Source organism: Plectropomus leopardus, chromosome 19 (genome assembly GCF_008729295.1).
Source record: "Plectropomus leopardus isolate mb chromosome 19, YSFRI_Pleo_2.0, whole genome shotgun sequence".
NCBI lineage: Eukaryota > Metazoa > Chordata > Actinopteri > Perciformes > Serranidae > Plectropomus > Plectropomus leopardus.
The window spans coordinates 14297194-14313075 of NC_056481.1; the positions used below are offsets into that span (position 1 = coordinate 14297194).

Sequence of the window (15882 nt, forward strand, 5' to 3'; positions counted from 1 at the left end):
TTTTAGGCCAATTCTACAATTTTAGGACTTTTCTAAGATTTTTGGATTTTAGGGGCTAAGCTAGAACCTGTGTCAGAGGGTACAGGGGATGGGATCCTCCACTGACATGTTTTTTAATAATCAAGCTCTATTTTGATGCTTTTTGACACTTTTCAGATATTACTTATTGTATCAACGTGTTGTTCAGTCAATTACTATTTTTACTGTTATTTATCCGTACTAACTAAAAGAAGAGACCAGCCAAACAAAAAAAGAAATTAATTTCAGCCAGCGTTACTGGCATCATTTAATGAATCAATTCAACAGGATACAAATACTTTTAAAGAGAAAACATTTAATTCCAGGGCAGTTTCAGCAGTGGGTTGAAAGTCGATTAACCAAATGAATGACCTAATGAGTTGGTGACAGTTACTGGAGACTCTCGTTGGTGTTTTTGCCACGTTTGCAGCAGTAAACATTTGCCAAGACTCGCTCTTCACGTGTCACAGCACTGAAATCCATGGTCTTTAATCGAGGCAGGGCAGAAATCACATGTCTCCTAAACACACAGAAACACATACACACACTTTATCATATTCAAAGGCTCCATAGACATTTTAGTGTGCCTCAATGAACTAAACTGAAAATGTATAGATGAATAAAGACATTATCTTTCAGTCTATGCAAAGGAGACCTTATCTGTACTTTACTGACATTTCAAATAAACAATATTATGAAAAGAGATGAAAATTAAATCAAGAAGCTGAATGCATGAGAAACTTAATCAATGAAGGGTGACTTTTTTCTTAGTGTGTGTGTGTGAGTGTGTGTGTGTATATCTGTCAATATGTAGATGATAACGGGATGTAAACTGATGTGCTTGATCTCCAGGAATACTTTGATCACAAAAAGACTATTTGTACGTCCCACATGCTGTGTCACCCATAAGCTGTATAAATAATTGATGTAGCTACTATGATGTCACTCAGTTTGTGGACTGATGTTTTGAGTCTGGCATTTTGGCCATTGTCCTCTTGGTTTTTATGGAGTCAGAAGTGACCAAAATTTGGATAAGAGGTTGGAGCTGTGGAAGAGTGAGGGGTGAATCTGACTCAAACACTGTAGCGACACCTTAAAGAAAGCCTGTCACTCAAGCGACCCTTTCCTTAAATATGCATATGTCTGGTTGTGTTCAATGAGACGTATCTGTTTTGTTCTAACCCAGGAACGATGGTGGCAAATCACAGCATTTTATAGCCAAACATCTAGCAACCAAGCACAATGTGTGTATAAGTGAGTTGGAGAGAAAAGCAGTTTAAACTGAATGAAAATAAAGTCTCCACCTGTAATTTATGTTATTTTCTATAGCATTTCCATGAAGCGTGATGGTATGTAGATATTGCAGCTCCGTCAGCTTGTCGACCTCTGACAGGTTCCAGATGCTGTTGCCATGAAGGTATAGCACGCGCAGTTCACGCAGCTCACACAAAACCTGAAACACAAAAACACACCCTCACTCATTGCATCTAAGTTTCAAATTTAAATCAAATCATATTATAATAAATTATACTAGTAAGTATGAGCTGAATCCTAATTTAAGCCATGCAGTTAAGTCATTTAAGCATAACAGTGGTAGAAGGTTAGACTTTTGAATTATAACATCCCTCAAAAAGAGAGTATTAATAAAGGAAAGTTGTACATTAAAAAAAAGAAAAAACAAACACAGGAAGCAAACATTTGTATGCCATGTGAAAAAAAATACAGTGAGAAGTCTCACCGGGTTTATGCATCTGATTTTGTTGAAGGACAGGTCCAACCAGCCAATCATTGATGGTTGAGCCAGAAAGTGGGTGAGAACCAGCTGGAGGCCGGTGACGTCAGGGATGCTGTTGTTACTAACACGTAAACAGCGACTCAGATACTTGCCCTCTGAGTTTGTGTTTAAAGGCCGCAGGCCAATTCGGGGTACCTCCGCCAATGCACCTGAACCACAAATAAAGCAATTAAAGTGAAAATCAAGCCCTGGCTGAAATATTTGCAAACATATTTATGCTGCTGAAATAGTTTATCTCAGCTGAAGCACTGCAGTGCTCTTTACACTTTATCTTTTACTATTTCCTGTCAAATAATTTAACACTGTAGTCTATTTTTGGTGTCCTATTCATTGCAGAATTGTGTCTAGTTTGTAACTGCATGTAGACAATACAGTACAAATGGTAGGAAACTTTAATCACAGCAGCCGACACATGAAATCTTGCCACTAAATGGAATTTGATTAAATAGAAACTTAGGTGGGCTGAAAAAAAAAACCTTTCAAAGGTATGTTAATCCTATGATAAATATTAGCACACCCTGTAGTTATTATAAAGCTGAGTCCCCAGGAGAACTGTAGGAATATTTATGTATGAAGAAATAAGAAATCATACATACTAGAAGATATATACTGTAAAGTTAACAAGCTCAGATAAACTATCAGTTGAAGGACTATAATATCATATTACCTGTAATATGGCTGATATCTTTAAAAGACAGATCCACTGGGGGGCCGTACATGTTGGAGTCTGAAGGGCGTCACGTCTCCAGCAACAGCAAAATGTTTAGATTAAAGTACTGAAATTAAGCATTAAACCCCCATCAACCTTTTTACAGGTTCAAATGTAAACTGAACTACCAACTTCTTGTAAACAGTTGGTAATTCCCGGAAACAGTTTACATTTCAACCTGTAAAAAGGTCTATGGGGGTTCAATGTTTAACTTGAGTGATTTAAATTTTATTTTTCATCAATACATAAATAAATACATAAATAAATAAATGAATAAATGGCAAGAAAGAGACAACTAGAATTGGGCTCCTGACACCTCTCACATTAATTTTAACAGAATAATTTATTTAAAAGATGTTGTTTTAAAAAGAAACCTATAGACCGTTTTACTGGAATTGCATTGCTTGGCAACAGCTCAGTTCCATGTTTACTTCCTGTCTGCTGACAAGGAAAATATTAATCAAAGAATTATCTAAATTTTAGAGTTTGCTTGTCAGCTGATGCCATTCAGATGCATTGAAAAGCATTTTTACGGGAAATTCATTCAGAAAGTTTATGTTGTTAAATTTGAAACAGTCTGCTTTATTTTATTTCAAGATAACTGCAATGAAATGCTTTTGTTTATTTTTGTAATTCTTCACCTGGCCACTAGCCTCCATCACCTGCCTAGTTGTAATCAGACACCTGCTGGCACAGCTGCTCCTTATTTACTCATTATTCATTCAGAAGGCCAACCTGAGAATTAATCAATCATTAATGAGTAGGTCCTATATATCTCCGAAACAAGGTCTTTATAGCAAATAATGACGAGTTACTCAAGCACAGACTGGGAAATGCAATATTAATTTATCAAAAGGCAACTATTAGTTTGTAAGTATCTGTGAATCCGAATGAAAGAGTAAGACCACCTTCCTCATGAGTCATCTCTGATAACCTTGGAATCAGCCCGGGAGCGGCACAATCCAGCAATGACTCATTAATTGCTCATTACTTAATAATTACTTACCCTTTTTGTTCCACGTGTAGGCAAGTAATACATTATACTGAGTAGTCAGTAAGTAGTCAGTAAGTAGTCTCATTACTTCATGATGGTCTGACAATAAGCTGTAGATCATAAAGTACTGAAGGACTACTTAGTAACTACTCTGTATGATGTATCACTTTACTGTAGGCGGAACAAAAAGAGCTGGGCCAACTTTTACTCAGCTGCAGTTTCTGGAGTCTGAGATGCAGGGTGGGTAATTGATCAGTCAATCTGATCAGAGCTGATCAGCTCAGATAAATGGATGAGAGGAACAGCTGCTGTAGAGGCGGAGGAACACAAACTTTTCGACTCAGCGCAATCAGCAGTTAAGTTTCAATTTCACTGCGTCTGGCATTGTGCTGCTCCCTCTGTGCCCAGGATACGCTCTGCTCTCCGTGAGTGTGGTGCAATATATGTATTTATATTCAAGTTCTTCTCTACAAATCCTGCAAAACCAGGTCCACGTCCACATTTTATTATGGTCAGTCAAGTTCCATTCTTTTCTTTTATGTGTAATACCCAAGCGGGTCTGAGAAGACCCATGACCAGTGCTGGTCACTGAAGAAAAGTAAGCGCTGTGGTGTAAATTTTGTGATGATTAGGCTGACTTAGGATCATATCACAACAGCAAAAGTAATTGGAAAAAATGTTGAGTAGAAGTGCCACTGAGTTAGGGGCGAAGTGCAGAAAGGATGGATACATTTTCATTATCCTCGCCACCATTTTGACTGTAAGGAAGCCAAGAGGACCGTTCCATTCTGGATGTTCTAGCCCGCCTGCTGTACAGCGCCATAACAGATATTGATATTTTTGCTTCTATCATAATTTGTTTCTTTCTTTGTCTGTTATAATTTTGGTTATAGTTGCAATTTCCAGCTTTGTTATGCTGTAGCCTACAGACAAAGTTAATTCTATTAAAAGTCAAGTTATGAAGGACATCAGGATCAAAGATTTGTGGCTGTTTTGTAAAAATGCATTTATCCTCAAAATCATATCATATTTTCAGAAATGCACTGCAGCACATCTGCTGGACTTGCAACAATAGTCTAGAGGGGCCCCTCTCAGCTTGAGCTGCTGGAACATGGCCGGGCGGAGAAGGGCTCTCTAGTTGTGCAGTTACATGTGGCACTTCGTCCTGGTTGGTCAGAGTGATGACAAGAGTCCAGGACGTCTGTTCTTGCAAAGATTTGACAACAAGATCTAACATTTAGATGTGTTGGTAGGCACAGGTTCAGATTTTGAACAGACGAGCACAGCTACCTGTTTCTAGTCTTTATGCTATGCTAAGCTAACCAGCCAATGGCTGTAGCTTTATATTTGCTTTGCACACAAGAAGCAAATCATTTTCCAAAATGTGAAAATATTCCTTTAAATTCTAGAATCCTATAAAGTTTGTATCTGTTTAAACATGTAAATGCTTGCTTAACACATTTTCGCTTGCTTATTCATTAGTTTCAAACTTCATTAAGCACAAGTAATCCTTTTAAAGTGCTCCGATACTTTACCCGTGCTATCCACAGTGAATTCACAGCAAATTCCCCCAAAGTCAGACAGCCATTGTTTAGAGTCACGTCTGTCAGGAACAGTGGTTAGTAAGACTTAATACATGCTATGAATGATTCAGAGCCAGAACCGAAAAGTTGTGAGTTTGAATCCAGTCAGATAAACACACATTTGGGCAAGAAAGAGACCTCTAAGGAACGGTAACCCCAACAGTGGCTCATTGGGTAGCTCTGTTGCCTCAAGCAAGAAAACTCCTAAGTTCAGACCCACTGACAACCTCAGGCCTTTCTGCCATGTTCTCCTGTGGGATTCCTCTGAGTGCTTCCTCAAACAATCCAAACACAAGAAGGTCCAGTGAACTGGCAAGTCTATATCATCCATAGGACTAAATGTGAACGTGTTGTGTGCACTTAACCGTGTACACCTTCACTTCTTTTGTGTACTGGGATATGCTCCAGCACCCTGAACTGGACACGCAGGCTGAAGATAAATAGGAGCACAGAAAATACAGATATGAGTGTGAGAGGGCAAACGGAGGACGAGTTTAAAAACTGGAGCTGAGAGAGGGAAGAGGTGATGACGGAAAATTACATCCATCAGATTGAGTCTTTCTTCACCTTGTCGCTCAATCAAGATGGCGGTGTGCGTGTGTGTGTGTGTGTTTGTGTAGCTTCACTAATAGCACAATAGCATCTCATTGAGGGGGTAAGGGCTGTCCTTCAATGATATGTAGAAAGAAACAGGCTTACAAACGATGAGTCAAAGTCAAGGACGCAGACAGAGACAGACAGAGACGCTGGCAGGAATCAGTGTGTCTATAACCAAGATTTCAGGGTGTCGGACTGTGTGAAGTACCAGTGTAAGAAAGTTTTACAGCGTTTGTATTTTTAAACTATTTGCTTAAACTTCCCTACAGCTGATTATTGACTCAAAGTAAAAGACTCAAAATAAAAGGACAGTAATTCAACAATGACATTATCAAGGACTATATATTAATTACTATACATTAATACATATTATTAATAATGTTGCTGAAAAATTATTAAAATTATTGGTGTTAATATTATCCTAATCAATGCTGTTGTTATTATTAATATTATCAATTGTATCATCATTACTACTGCCATTATTGTTGGCGTTATTATTATCACTTTTATTAGTAGCACTGTTGCTTCCACTATTTCTACTATCATTTCTTATCTTATCAGATCTTAATTTAAGAGTAAAGTTATAGTATGTTTTTTTTATTTTGAATAAATGATTACAATGACATGTTGATGGTCAATGATAAGAACTTTTACTATAATTCATGGTATATTAAAATAATTAGATTCTATGAATACATTTATAATTATAATTATAATTATTATTATTATTATTATTAGTAGTAGTAGTAGTAGTAGTAGTATTATTATTATAGTTAATAATATTATAGATTATTGTTATTTTTGATATTGTGACTAATATCATTACTGGTGACATTAGAAAATGCACATAAATGTGAGGTAACTCAAGAGAGGGTGTTTTCACCAGTATGTGTGTGTATCTTAGTCTTGGCTGTACTCTTCATGAGGAAACAGGGTCATTTCAGTTGAATAAAATATCAAACAGGAGTCCCAGCATCCCTTGAAACGCAGCCTTCTGTCCAAAGCAGATGGAAAGATCTGGACTCAGCTGAATGGGTGGGCACTCTGTCCTCCCTCAGTTACTGCCATCTACTCACCCTTGAGTGATGCACTTAACCCCCATTTACTACAGTGAGTCTGTTCGGCAGGAAACTGTAGGAAACTGAAGCAGCTCAAAGGTGTGAAGGTGTAGCTTTGAAACCAGGTGGTTAAAAAAGCTCTAACTTGGATGTCCTGTAGGCTACAAGATAATCAGCATTTAAAATTAGAAAAAAAATACTGCTACCAGGAAAAAGTTCAACATCCACAAGCTAAATCTGCAGTCATGATTTGTGTGTGTGTGTGTGTGTGGGGGGGGGGGGCAACCAGGTTGGAGCAGCACACACAGCTGTTCACTGATGCTGGTTGACATGCACACTAACGTGAAACAGGAGGTACTACAGTGAACATCCAGCCTGCTTTCGAGTGGGTTAAGCACTGAATATTTACGGGAAAAAACCTTTCTTTTTGTTTTTAGAGGCATTTAATGTCAAGTCATTACTTCTTTTTTTTTCTCCATACATTGTGGGGGACATCTTCAATTATCGGCATTATGGGCAAAAAAAATCAACAACTACATGGACAAACAGGAGCTTGTTTTCAGTTGTTGGACAATTTGTATTCACGAGTAATAATATTGATTGCAAGTACTAGATAAAGATGTTTTGATAAAATACCCTTATTTATATATTATTTTGAGGAAATTAATATTTGTATTAGGCAGTGTTGGAAAGGACAACCACTTTCATAGTTTAATACATCAATAATTCTTTTGAGTCTTGTTTGGTGCTGATGTGTGTATATATGGTTTAACGTTATGTTGTTGACTGCCAATTACCTGATAATGGATCTTCAGTGATGTTGTGGATTAATGCAAAAGCAATGCAACACCAGTGTAACTAATTATTTCTACAGTGAGTCATTAATAAAAGTAATGCAATACTTCTTTAAAAGTAAGGTATTACTTTTTGAGGAATTACCCCAACTTGAGTTGAGCACCAAGATCAAATGTTCAGGACTCCATGAGACATTTGCACAGATATCCTCAGGAGTAAGAAACATAATACAAAGATTATGTAATGAGAAGTATATGTTGGCACTTGTGGTCTCAAAAGTCGAGATTGAAAGGTCAAAGCTATATGAGAACTTGTCAGAAAAATAGTGATTCTTATTAAATACATATTTCCTTGGCATAGCTTCTTGGTGAGGCTCTATCATTGCAGCTCATCCGTTTCCAATTTCGCAAAAACACAAAAACATCACAATTTAAATAATACATAGAGTCTCAATCATCCCCCTCAATCATCACTAATGACCTGCACTACAAGTGTGTGGCAATGTATTCATATGCAGAGACTCTGCCCTGTGTGTATTTTCTTATTTTCTTCTTTTTTTCTGCTTTGTATGTTGAAGTCAGAACTTAATCAAAAGGTAGTGATCAGGCGCCAGAAAATACAGAAATGACAGATACAGGGCGGGGGAACGCAAACATAGCCAATCTGTAGTTGGCTTTCACATATGGCAATATACAAACAGGAGCTGACAACCCCTGCTTAGTATACTTCTAGCCATACACTGCATGTTACCATAACTGCCCACTATCAATGTTGTGTTTGGGTTAAAAATACAGGATAAGAGGGGTCGCAGCCTTGACCAACAGCACTGATGACATAAATTGTTCTTGCATTTGCAATAAAACATAATCTGAGGCTGAGTTGTGATCTGCATAAACACAACTTTCACACCAACTTTCATCGTGTAGGTGAATTTGGTTGCAGCCTCAAAATAACCAAACTGGCACCAAAAAGGAAAAATTCACAATTCCACATAAAGCTCAAAACACAGGCCAATTTGTGTTATGATTGCAAACATTTCCAGACGTTTTTACCCTTTTCTCCTAAGTTTCTTACTCCCCCCAGTTAGACAAAGTATATTTTTCCCTATGTTAAAATTTAATGATATCAATTGTGTGTGTGTGTGTGTGTGTGCCGGTGGCTTTCCCATTCAATTAAAACAATAAGAAATACAGGCCTAAACAACAGAATGTCTTCAGGTGATATTCTAATGATCTCGTACAGTCAGCACATTAAAATGGGAGCTCTCTCTCACAGTTATTCTCACATTAACGGACTGAAAAAACAACAGTGCTGCAGGTGTAGCTGGCAGTAAATAGAAGGAGCTGCTGCCCTCAGCCTGGCATACATCACTCAGCATAAGTGTAGTGTGAAGCCCCACGATAATTTTGTCATATCACATTCAGTAAAGGAAAATAAGCTTCATGTCACATTGTTCAAATTGCTCCACTTCAAAGTCATGTATCACTAGTCCTTGGATTATTTTGAACTGCTGGAGTTTCCTTTTCGAGAGAGTGTCTGACAATGGTGTCTTCCAATTTACCTTAATTTCAAGACTTCTTTCTTTTCACTGAATTTCTACCCAGTCACACACTCAAACTTGCTGCATTCAATATCAGAGAAAACAGCAATTGCAGCTCCCGCTACTGAGAAAATGACATCTCTTCCATTCCTGCTCCCTGTTTGTTTGCTGAATGTGTAAATTGGTAGAATAAAGCATCCGCTCTTTGATTCATACGGCCTGATACTGAACCCTGACATTTACTGAAGAAATTTTAAATAAATAAAACATGTTCTGTCCTCTAACTCCACTGTGGCTGCGGCACTAATATGTTATGAATGCAACCCAGGGTTTTGCAGAATTGTCTGATATCAATGTTCTGAGGAAGTATTAGAAATTAAAAAAAAAAAAAAAAATATGTGACAATATTTTAACAGATCATGTTTTAATTCATTACTCTGGTGTGGTTCAAGTAAAGAATATATTCGTGTTTGTGCCATTTTACCTTAGTATGGCTGCTAAAAATTAGGGGGAGCTGCTAAAATGATACAAACATAAATGGCCATGGCAAGTTATGGAAAGAAATATTATGTTTCTCAACTCAAAGGGGACCTATTATGCTTTTCATTATTTCCTGTCATAAAGTCTATATAATGTTACAGTGTCTGCTGGTTATATAAATTATGGCCAAAGTATCAGATATTATTGTAAACTTAGGTAAAATTACTCCTTTTCAACATTTTTATAAGGTAGAAAGTGGCACTATACTCCGTTACCTGGTTATTTCCTGGGGCAAAAGTATACTGCCGCCTGTAGCTACGTGCTAAGATTAAGATAACATGTAAACTTGGCTGCCTATGTCATTTATTTCTCCTTGATTTCAGATCATACACTCATATACTCCATTACAGGCATTCCTTAACTAAAAATACACTGCTACATGTAGTTATGTAGATAAATGGGATTTTGGTTGATGATGTTGCAAAACTCTCCACACTTTTGAATTGCATTCCTGCTGCAACATGTTTGGTTTGAAATATTTTGGTTTAGAGGCTTTTATGGGTGTTTTTTCACAGGAAAACATGCTGCTATACTCTGTTACTGTCATTCCCTTGGCAATAATGATCGTACAAACTCGCCAAGAGCGCAGATTGAAAAACCTGGAAGCACACCAATTAGAGCAGACTGGGCTATTTCAGAAGGGCTTTTTAAAAATGCAGTGTTTCAGACGGGGGGTAAATGCAGGTGTTTCAGCACAAGTATGTTTGGGTTTTGCATTAGAGCATGTGAACATGTTTTGGTAGAAACCAAAATATTGAATGAGCTTCATAAAATACATAAAAAAACACACACACTGTCCAACAGTGAGAGTGAGGCTGCATCTGTTATTTGTACATCTCCAGGCACAGCTAGTTAGCAGCTGAGCTTATTGCAGGTTAGATATCCTTAATCCTATCGCTCACATTGATATCAACTCCTCCCTCAAAATGTTTCTGCAGGCAGGACTCAGATACAGTCATGCTGAGGGGGTGCAATCCAAAAACAATCAATAGTGCTTGCTGTTCTTACCTGCACTTACGGTTTAAGGCCATTTCATAGGCAAAAGTGCAATGTCAGTGGCGTCATCCTGACTGTAACACCCCGAGAGAATTTAACATACATCAACATTTGTTATGCCCTCTAGGAAATGTAGGTAGCCCAAGGGGACAGGGAAACAGACACACACAGACAAATGAAGCACAAAATGAATAGGCGTGCAAACTTACAATCTTGACACAGCTGCATTTACACACAACCAGTCACAGTCCATATTTTTTGTTGCCCAAAGGGTCATAGAGGCGATCTTTTTGACTACTACACCAGTGGCGTGCCGTGGGTTTGCTTTTTTTGAGGAAGCCAAGTGAGACAAAACCTCTAATCTATTTGCTTTTTAGGGGGTGGGGGACAGAAAAGAGTTTATTGCAGCTTGTATGTAGCTATTTTATGTAACCAAATGACCTATTAGAGCGCCCAGTATCATTTTACCAGGACTTACACACACCTGTTATCTAACCGACACTTTGACCACCAACACACGCTCTCTTTCTCCCTCCCTCAGTCACTCACTCACACACACATACATTGTTCTCTTGACTTGACTTAAACATCTTATTAAGTTACTCAACCGCCCACTCAGATGCACAACTAGCCGCTTAATGCACAGTTCAGATTTGAAAAAAATAGCATTCATTCACAAAGGTAATCAGACGATGTTAAGCTTTACGTCCACGTTGTACACAACTTGCACGCTGTATGTGCTTGAGATTCACAAAATTTTCATTATGCTGCATGACCAAAAAAACTGCAACAAAACAACCCAGTACCAATGACTATAAACAACACACCTGACACTGCACCTATTCAGGAAGGCCGCTGTCCGTGGTGCTGATTTTCTCAATAAACAATAACTTCAGCAGAGTGGCACATGCAGCTTAATCGAGGCAAGCAAAGCAATAACAACTATAACCATCTCAAAAATAACACGTATAGCTAAAAAGACAGTTCAGTAACCAGTAAAGCACAGAAAAAGTGCATTTTACTCACCCTGTTTGAAGAGGAACGCCATTCTCCTGTCTTTCACAGTGCCAAAGTGGTCAATAACCATGTCTGGCCTTTAGAACCTCCACAACAACAGAGTCAATGGATATCTTGGCTAAGTTAACAAGCCTGCCCTGTCCACATGTGTTTTTCGGATATGTTTTTATCCTTTTAAGACAAGGAAATAAGCGCTCTGCTGATGTGCTGGTGGTCGATATCGTGAGCATAAGCTGCAGCAGTTTGTAGACCTCGGAGAGTGTGCCCTGTAGGTCATCTTCAATAAGAAGATGTAGCAGCTCTGCTGGTGGCTTGTGAAACAACCTGTTGTTGTTCAGCGCGTGTAGTTAATTTCTTAACTTCTGCTCGTCAAACAATGGATACATCTGAGCCAACTCACTGCTGGGAAATGCAGCGGGCTTGCAGAAAGATGAAAACAATGTGTGATCCAGCACCCGAGGAAAAAAACAAAAAACTCAGGTGCTCCATATCTGCAAATCTCTGCGTCATGTGCAATACTATACTGTCAACAACCTGGAAGTAAACAACGTCGGAAAGATGATACAGTGTCCTCCTCTCCTTCTTGGTGCTGGCTCACTCCCTAGTCCAAGTCCTCCCAGCGAAGACGCTTACATCCAGAAAAAATGCCCCTGTTTGAGCTGCCAGAGGCCTCATCATGTCCCCCATATGCTTGTTTTTGACGCGCGAGATACAAGGCTGCAACAATAAGTCTCACCAAAATATCCTCTTCACCTGCTCACTGTGCTCCTTTGTGCTAACATTTCTCACAAAGTCCAGAGCCTCGTAAATCCCGAGGCGTCCAACAAGCTTCAATTTCACAGCACAGTCAATGTCACTTTTTGATTTACCGTGCCTCTCAATTACCTGGGACAGGTTAGCAAGGTCGGTGAATCCTGTGGTGACCCAAAAATTTTGTTCAGTGAGCAGTAATCCTTATTAAAAAGGAAACAGTCCCAGCAAAATAACCGCCGAAGTTTAGTGCTAGCAGCTAGCCACTCGGTGCGGACGTAATTCTCCTCATTGAAAGTCCGAAAACCTTTCTTCCTCTCTGTGTGCAGCTCTAGTTTCGACGTTGGCCTGCCGTCAGATTTTATCTTAAGTTGTTCCTGCAGAGGTAGTTATGTAAAAATGTTTTTTCTTCAAATCTACAGCCTTCATAACCACACTTGCTAATTTTGCTACCGAGATGTCAACACAAACTTGCTAATTACCCGTTACTTCATTCAGTGACGTGACGATGACGATACTTTGATTTGATTGGTGTGAGGTGGGCGGCTTCCCTTGACACAGTCCCGGCTAATCACAGGTGAGCAGTGTCATGACGACAGCCTCACCTGATTGGTTAATCATTCTGCATTTTTTTTTTTTTTTTTTTTACCACGGGACGTCACCTCGGCTTGGTCTCCTTGCGGACAACAGTGTGCAATACCGTATTTAACCACTCATTTTTCACCTAACATTTAAAGGGGCGCTGTTTCACACACGAAAAAATACTTAATAATTAGAGGAGAGAAATAACGAAGAGATGACAGTGACACAACACAAAAGAAATACCTAAACTGTTAAAAAGAGTGTTTTTATTTAATGACAGCTACAGTCTGAAAAAAGAGAGGAATGCCAAAAAATGCCAAAGTACTACACCTACAATTTTTCTCTCTTCTTCTTTTTTTGCCCCTATCTCTTCACTCTTAAGAAGCACTGATCTTCTCCATTGTATTGCCTCTCTCCCTCTCCGTCTCTCTCTTACCAATCTGTTCTCTTTGTCCTCTAATATAGGAGCGTGTCCTCGTCTCTCAGGACTTTTACCTGAGCGGCTGCAGTGGCGACAAACCATGACAGCCCTTAAAATTCCAGCTCTTTTCTTGCCACATTTCTTTTTCTCATTTCTATTTTTCCACTCATTTTCTCCCACCTTTCTTTTGCTCTTCATCCATACCCTTAGTCTGTTTCTGTCACCATCTCTCACTCTCTCCCTACAGCTCTTCTCCTTTCAGTATTACATAGGAGGTCATGCTATTAGCCCGCTGGTCACTCAGCCTGCTCATGGCGTGGACACACATGGCTGCTCTCCTTGTATTAAAACTAAACTGACAGTCAATCAGCTGCCCTCACAGCCAGTCACTCCCTCAGATATTCGGTTGTTTAGTCAGTCAGTCAATCAGTCAGTTAGCCGCTCTGTCAGATGGTCATTCAACCAGTCACAAAAAGTATCAGTCATATCAGTCAGCGTGACAGACATCGTGAGTCAAACGTCGTTTCAGTCCATTAGTGAGGCAGTTAGACAGCTGATGCTATACAGTGATGCTACTAATTAGTTACTCACTCAGTTGTACAGTTATTATATGGTTGAAGACAAAAGCATACAATTTGAAGGGGAAAACTGTTATGCTGCAGTGCTGTAATATTGTGTTTATTTATATATAAGAAATTATAATGACATGAGCACTGTATTTAAGGTTAAAAAAACAAAGAAAAAATTGAATACAATCTAAAAAAAATACATTTAACACAAACAGCAACCAAATGTTTTGCAGTACATTTATGGACGCCAAGTTACATCTGTTGTGGCTGACAGTAAATGTGAGCATTAAAGTGGATTTATTTGCATTTTATTTTACAGAATTTATGGTAATTCTGTTAAAATGCGCTCTGCATTCGGATGGAAACAAGACAGCAGAAATTCAGACCAATTTCAGTCTCATCTAGGCCTTTTCCAATCATGAAGTACACACAACCTCTAATTTCTGATGAAAAAGATGCAATGTGGTGTAATATTTTTCCTTTTGTTAAAACCTAAACCCAATCACCAGAATAAATGTTGGTATTGTACGTTTCTTTAAACCCTGTTAAATTTATACGTTTTAACGTTTGTGTCTTAACGTGAATGTGTTGTGACAGTGCTGTAGTTAACGTGTGGTTAGATTTAGGCAAAAAAAGAGAACATGGAAATTTTCCAGTATTGCATTAAAAAAAATAACTGGTTTTGTTGTTACAAACATGGCTGGAAATGTCACTAATAAGAAACAATGGCCTGCTTGGCTGGCATCTCAGATACGAGAAGATACACATACAGATATGAGCTTTGCCTTACATCGGAAGCTGAGGAGTATCCTTTAAAATGTGCAATAACGTGTGTTTCTTAAAGCATCTTAAAAATACCAATACGGAAATGGTGCTCAAAAACGGTTCACACTAAGCACTGTCTCATCATCCACACCTTTTTTTTTTTTTTTAAATACCAACCATTTTAGCCTCATTCAATCACACAAAGTGACTGCAGGGAGTTGCTCAATACAACCACAGTGCAGCTCAGCTGGAGCATGTAGGGTTAAGTGCTTTTGTCAAGGGCACCACATGGGAGGTGTGCTGCAAAGGAGGGATCGTGTTATTCAAACACCTCCACCGGCTCAGTGTTTGGGAGGGGCTCTCTAGTCACAAACCACCAACTTCTGCCTCTCTATCTCTGAAACTTGACAGCTAAAGAAATTTCACATATTTGTTCCGAAATTCATTTTCAGATTAAAGATATAAACCTAAAAAATCCTGGTGCAGGTGTGCAGACAAATAAGTGACATTACACTGATCCTGTTCAGTGCTTCTTTGATGTTTTAAGTAGCCCCGCTAGATAAATGAGCAAAAGATCAGTTAATAAATCTACACCTTGCCGAGCGAGATCAGACGGTGCTAAATTTGAAATAAAAGATCCTTTTTAATTTGCAACATGGATTCTCAGGAACCAGATGATAGGCCAAGCTGTTACAATACTTATTAAGAATAAAAAAAAATGATAAGGGGACCCGCTCACTTTCTATCTTTTTGATTTGTTTCCGTGTAGGGACTAGGCACAACTTTCTTTTTTTTATGTTAGGATCTGTGTTCAAGTACTACTAATGTGTGTAGTGTACAAAAAAAATAACAAAAACATCTAGGAAAACTAAGATTTAAAGAATGCATTGTATTTGTTAAGATTTTTTTGCATGCCTCCACAGTGAATGGAGATTCCAAAAAAAATCTTACTTTCATCATTAATTAAAGTCAGTGGGGATCACATCTAACAACGGTAAAACTAAATCAAATATCTGTTATACCACTGGATAGTGGTATGCTCAGTACAGTTGTTCTGCTGTAGCAGAACATGGTCCACTGCCTTCAAATCATGAAGATTTTTTGCCTTTTTTGGATACTCAGAGTATCTCAAATTCAACATGACATGTGGCGA

At 38.5% G+C, this 15882-nt stretch overlaps 1 protein-coding gene across 1 annotated transcript; it reads right to left on the reverse strand.

Annotated features, from left to right (window-relative positions):
* Positions 1–408: 408 nt before the first annotated feature.
* On the reverse strand, positions 409–11872 carry LOC121958439 (leucine-rich repeat-containing protein 51-like). Its single transcript, XM_042507348.1, has 5 exons — positions 11851–11872; positions 2481–2540; positions 1757–1962; positions 1323–1471; positions 409–538 (listed from the first exon to the last, which is right to left on the reverse strand). Exons 1-5 carry the CDS (start codon positions 11870–11872, stop codon positions 409–411), a joined length of 567 nt encoding a protein of 188 aa, XP_042363282.1.
* Between the last annotated feature and the right edge of the window lie 4010 nt (positions 11873–15882).

Bases quoted from the DNA above. Each gene is read 5' to 3' on its own strand.
- LOC121958439 (XM_042507348.1), bottom strand. From the start codon at position 11,872: ATGCTCACGATATCGACCACCA. The intron at 1,963-2,480 runs GTAATATGATAT...TTTGTGGTTCAG, and splicing joins AGATATCAGCCATATTACAG to GTGCATTGGCGGAGGTACCC. The intron at 539-1,322 runs GTGGAGACTTTA...CTGTGTGTTTAG, and splicing joins GAAAATAACATAAATTACAG to GAGACATGTGATTTCTGCCC.